The sequence below is a fragment of the Cryptomeria japonica genome, chromosome 6 (assembly GCF_030272615.1).
Source record: "Cryptomeria japonica chromosome 6, Sugi_1.0, whole genome shotgun sequence".
In the NCBI taxonomy this organism is placed as follows: Eukaryota; Viridiplantae; Streptophyta; class Pinopsida; order Cupressales; family Cupressaceae; genus Cryptomeria; species Cryptomeria japonica.
The window spans coordinates 400,208,226-400,215,535 of NC_081410.1; the positions used below are offsets into that span (position 1 = coordinate 400,208,226).

At 38.6% G+C, this 7,310-nt stretch overlaps 1 protein-coding gene and 1 non-coding gene across 2 annotated transcripts; one reads left to right on the forward strand and one right to left on the reverse strand.

Annotated features, from left to right (window-relative positions):
• The first annotated feature begins 528 nt into the window (after positions 1 to 528).
• LOC131065884 (U1 spliceosomal RNA) lies at positions 529 to 689 on the forward strand. Its single transcript, XR_009111508.2, has one exon. It is a non-coding gene; the product is annotated as a U1 spliceosomal RNA (small nuclear RNA).
• Positions 690 to 6,144: 5,455 nt separating this feature from the next.
• Positions 6,145 to 6,714, reverse strand: LOC131876621 (uncharacterized). The gene has a single exon (XM_059222061.1). The coding sequence runs from the start codon at positions 6,712 to 6,714 to the stop codon at positions 6,145 to 6,147; it is 570 nt and encodes a 189-aa protein (XP_059078044.1).
• Positions 6,715 to 7,310: the final 596 nt, after the last annotated feature.

The window sequence follows — 7,310 nt, forward strand, 5'->3', positions numbered from 1 at the left end:
ATTGCAAAGATGATACATGCTTATAGGTTTCACATTTTTTTTTATCTTTCAAGAATGAGCTTATGTATAATTCAAAAGCATTAATGTCGTTTGATAGAATCTTATAATTTTCAATTGAAAGGATTGTGAAGAATCTAACTTGTCCCTTTCAAATATGATCTATTGAAAAGGAGGCTGCCTTGATCAGTGAAGTTAAGTTCTCACTTTACAAATTCGAGTGAATATTAAAACACCCCCAATTTGTCACATATTTTGATGGCTCTTCTCGATTGTAAAACAGACAACAATATCGTGACTCGAACAACATCAATTGCTATTGAAGAAATTGATTGATTAATGTCTCCCTTCACCACGATCTTACAGATGTTGTGTCTGGCATGCCAGTTAATATATTTTCTTGAGATTCATTTACCAGTGGTCTCGAAATCTGCGAATTGCAAGAGGCTGTTAATGATCCCACATGCGTGAGAGGAAGAAAAGAAGGGAAAAGGGGGAGTACAATTAGGAGGAGAGAGAAATGTTTTAAGCATACTTACCTGGGCGGGGTCGATCGGTGATCAGGAAGGCCGATGGCCTAGAGAAAGCACCTTCATTGCACTTAAGAAGGGGGCTTTGTCTAGCATCTCCCATTGTGGAGAATGCACGTCATAATTTGTGACAGAGGGGGCTCGCGTTCGCGCGGCCCCCGCTCAATACTAATCCTAAATTGAATATTTGTCTTTGCAGGATCCAGAACTGAGAGTGGAAGTCTTATAATTCGTGCCCTACAGAGTAGATGTAACGACAGAGATCAAGATGATATGAGACCATTTAGCATCAAAGGGTTTGAATGTTACAAGAACACTTAGATCTGCAAAGGTAAAGAAGATAAAAACCATTAATCAAAACATCTAATAAATGTTAAAGAAGAGCATGCTTAGCCTTAAAATTGAAAAAGGGAATGCTAAAGCTAGCGATTTGTAAGATTGATTCGTCAAGATATCGAAAATTGAAATCTCTGAACTTTGTGCAAGCATGGAATTTTCTGTAGGTTGATTGCACGATTCTCGATGTGTGGATATGATCTTTGCCATGCAAGTCCAAGCTAATGCAATGTATGCTTCATTTATCCACTTTGCTAGATTCTCTGCTCTTTGTTGAATGTTGAAGTACTAGTAGTCCTAAGAAATGTCCTAGGGAGATTGCTAGATTGCTAGATTCTTCCAGCTCAATCAATTATTTGGACTGGACTGGCTTTAAAAGCTGTGAAAATGGTCAAATTGTAGTCATGTATGGAAGTGATCTCTGGTTTTGAAGGATGATGATTCAATGTGTATAAATGTTTAAATGGATGTCTTCGAATTCCAAGACATTACAAACTGTTCTATAAACATCTTCTTGTTTAAGCATATAAAAACTAGAGAATTGCATTAGAAATTGACCGTTATTGCTGCTTGTGAAACTATTAAACTTTAGGAAATTTATCCTGCAGTAATGGACAAGAATAGTATGCATAAGTTCACTTCTTCTCTGCTTTCTGAAAACTTGTAGGCCATGCTTTGCACCATAAGCCAATTGTTATGTGAGGTTATATGGTTGACAAAGTATTGTCAGATTGATATATTTGTTTCTTTCAATCCATGAGCCCAGTGGTAGTCCAAATCAAAACTCAGCATACACAACATCACAAAATTAAAACAGAAATGCCATCTAAATGCGTCCACAATTTTCGAAACGTGCCAAATTCTATCAGAACAGTGTAAATGAATATCCCTTAAAAAGACAATTACAAACAAGCACCAAGATATTCTACATCCACATAATGATGGGAATTATACACGTGTTGCTGAAAATCCTTGTAGTAGAGAAGTTTCAAACTGCAAGTGCAAGTAAGATTATTGTAGGGACACTATACAAATATGCTATATAGGTAAGTGATGGTGAAATCCAGAGCACTGATAAGCCCTTCCCGCATGGATGGAATGTTGGTCTCATGGTGTTTGCTAAACATAAAAATCTGAAATATCTCTCAAGCCATTCCAAATGAAGCCTTTTAATCTTCTAACTTTAGCCCAATGGGAGAAGGTACAAATCAACCTGAGGTCAGCACCATCAAAAAGTTCATACCGTGGTTGCACATTAAAGTTTTATTAAAAAGTTTTGAAGCCAGTTGCAATGGTCAAAATTGTTTTGTTTTGTTGCCACTTGCATAATAAAGTCCATTCTAGTCAATCATCTGATAATGAGTGTTCTCAATATTTTTAGATTACATTTCATGCTGAGCTATCTGCATTGATTAGACTGAGTGGGTGAATTGTTTAAACCAACTGTTAAACAGTATTTAATATGGCTTCGAATAAGGTCATTGGGCAATCACAATTAGGTACCATTTATGATAATGAATACTTGAGCTATTATAAGGACATGTTGTCTTGGCAGGTTTTGATTATTTGCATCTGTTCTATAGTGTAATTATAAGTCAACACATATAATTCTATTATGGATCCTTTCATAGTCTGAGTTGTTTTGACATGAATAATGTAATTATAAATCAACACATATAATTACATTATGGGACGGGTAAATAATCCTCTCATAGACAACGCCGTTTTGACATGAATTTATTATTATTTTCTCATGGTACTATCATCACTATCCTATGATATGTAATTTTTGATCATTTGTGATTCTTACTAAGCCCTGACATTGGTATGTAATATGAGTGCTATCATTCAAATAATCTAAGCATTAGCTAGATTTTTTATATGAATATTAATTGAAAAAAATATATTTATTGAAAGGTTGTTAGATTATTAGTAAAATAAATGGGTTTTCTATTATTGAAGGTTTTAGTCATTGAATTATATTGTTGTGGTAATAAGTTATTTTATTTATTGGAATAATTTTCAAATAAAATTTGAGTTAGAATTATTCATAATAGTGTATGTTATTTGTAATTGTTATAAATTGTATTTGTGATTGTTGCAATGTGACTTTTGTGGGAAAACACGCACTATACAAGGGAGTAGATTTAATTATATTCTACTTTAAACACACTTATAGTTTGTTTCTTCTTAAGTAAGACTACTAGAGATTATGGGGTCTAATATCACTAGAGTCATATTGCAAATGCTCTAGTGCTCTAGATAGGCAAAGAGCTCACAAGTTATGTGGATGTACACATTAAATTTCATTGAATCACAAGAACTAAAAAATCTCTAATTGAAAAACTATTGCTCAATTGATACCATTTCCATCTAATACGGTTTGGTAGCATACTCTAATTAGTATTGGTTAAGAGTTGTTTATTTATGCGTATCAAGGTAAATGAGTGTCTTAGTGTGGTATAAGACTTGAGTTGGATGTCAAGATTGTGTTCTATGTGTAGCATTCTTATGTTTACTCTCATTGTTTGGTCTTGTGTCACACATGGTCATCCTTGATGTGTTCTGAAGTGCTCTGTGATCTTGTTTTTATTGGAATAATTCTACGGTATGTGTATATCAATGAATGCATTATGAACCTTATGCTAGTTGTTCACATGTTTTTGGAATCTATGATTAATACATGTTATGTATTAATTAAAGGAACATATTAAGAAAGATAATAATTGGTGTTGTGATGTACCACATTTTTAGACTATAGATGGATACTTCTTTGCCTTGATTGATGTTTTGGGGGGGAATATACTTTCTCTAATAGTAGGTTTAATGCCTTCCTCATATTGACTACAAATGCTTGGAAGAATCGTGAAGGTTCTAGAAGAAGACTTGTTCATGTCTCTTCCTCACGATGTTATGTTTGTAAAGCCATTTATGGATATGGAAAGTTTGGGCTAGATGATCTAATGTGAATGTATATATTTCATTGAAGGGTTGTAGTTTTCTACTCTATTGTATAATTGAGAATGAGTTTTACTTGATGGTGCCTTCTATCATACATTATTATTTATGCTTAATGGGATTTGTTTAAATTATCATTACAACAACTTATGTTTTTGATAATAAAAGCAACTAAAAACGAGGGGGTTGACCCATAGGTACAATTAAGAGAACAGTGGCAGGACCATTGTTCGCATAAAATCAACAAAGTAGCAGCCTTTTACCTCTATCAAAAATAAAAACCATACTACGAGAGTTTATCAGCGATAAAAAATTACCAGTCAGAGTATAATTCATATGCCACGCAGGGCTATAAACAGCAAAATATAAACATAAGCCTAAACTGGGCTTATCCAGCCCGCAACTACACAACATAGACAAAAAACTCCTCCACATGCAAACAAATATTTCTTTTTCCCTTGGCTCTTCTTAGGGAGCAACTTTCTAGCCCATTCCTCCGTGAGGAACTTGAATAGGCCTTTGTAATCGTCGTCCTCCTTACCTTTCCCTTTGGTCATGGTATCCTGCAACATGCACAACGTAGTAGCCGAGCATCTCATGACATTTAGCGCGAACTTGGACACATCGTGCATCTTGGACTCCATCGCCTCCAGTATGTTGGTAATCACCTGCACATTGTTAGAGACGACCTCTATCTTTTTCTCAAGCTCAGCCAGGTTGGGATCTTCTTCCTTCACGCTACTGGCCTCTTCAACAACCAACATTTTTTCAATCCTGAAGGTCAGGGATGGGAAATTGGCTGGCTCCAGATTCATAGAGGAGACGGGGCTTTCAGAAATCCAGGTGGAGCTCACAGAATGGGGGGTCTGTCTGTGCTGGGTTAGGGGCATTTTGACATTCAGAATGGAGTTGCCCATGTCATGCGAGGAGGAGGGGTCTCTCAGGGATTTCTTTGAGGGTTTAGAGGCCAATCTGCTAGAGCGGCGAGGGGTGTTGGCTTCTTCAGTAATGTCCAAATCAGAGTCAATCTCTTGGATTTTGACTCTTTTAGGGGTTCTGACCTCCTCCGGGGAGTGATTCTTGGTTTTCTTGCTGGAGGATCCAAATTCTGGGCACCGAGGGCTTGAATCATTAATGGCCAGAGGTTGGGTCGAGGGGCTGACATTCTGCATAGAAATGGAAAGGGGCGGGCAGAGGGTGAGGTGAAAGTTATACAGGCAAAGCATAAGGCCCTGATGTAGGATGGGAAAATCTTTCCCTTTCTTCTTAGCTTTGGCTATATCTTTAATGTTAGCATCCATCAAATGCAGTAAAGAGAACGGAATGGAAATGAGGTCTTTGTTCCTCAAATGGTTCAGGAATGGGAGATGGTAGTAGTAGAAAATGCCATACATGCCCTCCAGCATAAAATAATTCATCACGATGTAGCAGACTTCATCCCATGGGTGAGGAAGCTCCTCCCTGTTGAAACCTCCGGCCCTCTTGATAGGGTTCTCGCCTTGGCAGAAAAATTGGTTGAGGCTGGTAGAATCCGCAATGCAGCTTTGCTTTTTCCATTTTCTACCCTCCATTGAAAGGCCCATCGCTTGAGCGATGACCTCTTCATTGATTTCAAAAGAGATTCCCCCCATGGTCACCCTTCTATCCTCCCAGGAAGTCACGATTTGTTTGGAGAGTTTCTCATCGTTGCCCTTCATATTTTCCATGAATTTGTCAATACCGCCTTTAGTGCACACAAACCAGGCTGCCGGTTTGGCTTTGAACTCGTCCACTTTGTTGGGTTCCAGTCTGAGCCTATTCCCCCCCATTCTTGAATCTTCCAGTTTCACAGTTTGAGAATGACAAAAAACCAGAAGACAAAGCTGAAGCAAACTCAAGACGGAATGGTTGAGAAAAGTGTGCCGGAATTGAAATAAACGGTCATAATAATCAAAGTGATTATTATCCCTTAAGATCTCGTAGATATCGACGGTCAGAGATCTACTCAGAACGTGCGAGCCTTCACTCGGGCCAATGTGAGTTGACAGATCCCCAACGCCACCTTTATCGTCGCTAGTTGGCTCCATCCGGGTAATAATTAGAGGGTAATCATTCTCGATTTCAGTAATTTCATCATAAATCCATCCCAAGTGGTAGTGGTGACTCAACTTGCCCTTGATATGTGGCCGTCTAGGGTAGAAATTGGCGAGATCTCCGCGCCAATTTAAAAATTGCAAAAAGGTTTCCTTCATCATTGAGCGGATGGGACAGTCCTTTCCTGGATAAAGGCCTTTTCCTTTTCCAAGATTTCCTTAATGGTGATTGGCAGTAGATTGGGGTCCCTCTAGCATCGTAAGCCATTCTGCAACCTTCCTTCAGCTGCCATGGAATCATCGGCTCTGTTTCCTTCTCTGAAGATGTGGCATATAGTGAAGTCCTCCATTTTGACCAGAAAGCACCTGATGTCCCTCAGAATAGGTTTCACTCTCCATCCCGCTGAAGTGTTTCCTTTGGTAGAATCAATATTGATTTGAGAATCTCCTTCAATTTCTAGGTGTTTTATTCCTATGGAGTTAGCCATTTTCAGACCCCAAAGGAGGGCCATTCCTTTAGCTTGAGTGACTGTATTATCCCTTAGGTTTCCAGCATAGGCTGCAACCATGTTCCCTAGATGATCCCTGATGACTCCACCACCTGCTTGACAGTTGCATTGAGCAGAGCCATCAAAATTCAGTTTAAACCAGTGAAGCTTGGGGTTTGACCATCTAGTCATCCGTCTCTTTTTCTTGGTGCTGTTGTTGAAGCGATCAAAGCCAGGGGGGAGCTTCCAGCAAACAACGATCTTCTTGTCCGCCTCATCGGGAGGATAGGAGGGGATTTTCCATTTTGTAACTTCTAAATTTTCAATAATCATCTTAAAGAAAATGTGAGCCACAGAGTCCGGGGGAGTCTCAGTGTCTCTAAAAATTCTGTTATTTCTTTCTTTCCACAAGGCCCAGCAGATGTGCGATGGAATTTGTTTCCAAAGTTGAATGATGAGGGGATGATGGGAGGGGGGGGGGTCCAATCAAAAGCAATTTTTTTTATATTCTTCTGGAAGACCCAACAGAGACTGCATTTCTGAAGAGTAATAGACCAAATATGAGCCACAAAGGGACAGATAACAAAAAGGTGGTCAATAGATTCCTCATCAGGTTTACACAAACTGCATCTATTGGGGAGATGGAATCCCCTCTTTTTTAGGTTATCAAGCTTGAGGGTTTTACCATGCATGAGGGCCCACCAGAAGAAATTAATTTTAGGGATTAGCTAAGGGTTCCAGACTTTCTTCAAGCATTTTGCGTCCATAGGGTACTTAAGGAGCTGATTGTAAGCAGATTTGACTGAGAAATAACCCGATTGTGTCTCTTTTCAAATGAAGCTATCTTCATTCGAAGCCAGGGGGATTCTAGTTTTTGACAATATGAGTTGCAAATCCTGAGCCAGGGGGACCAGATTAGGTCTATTGCT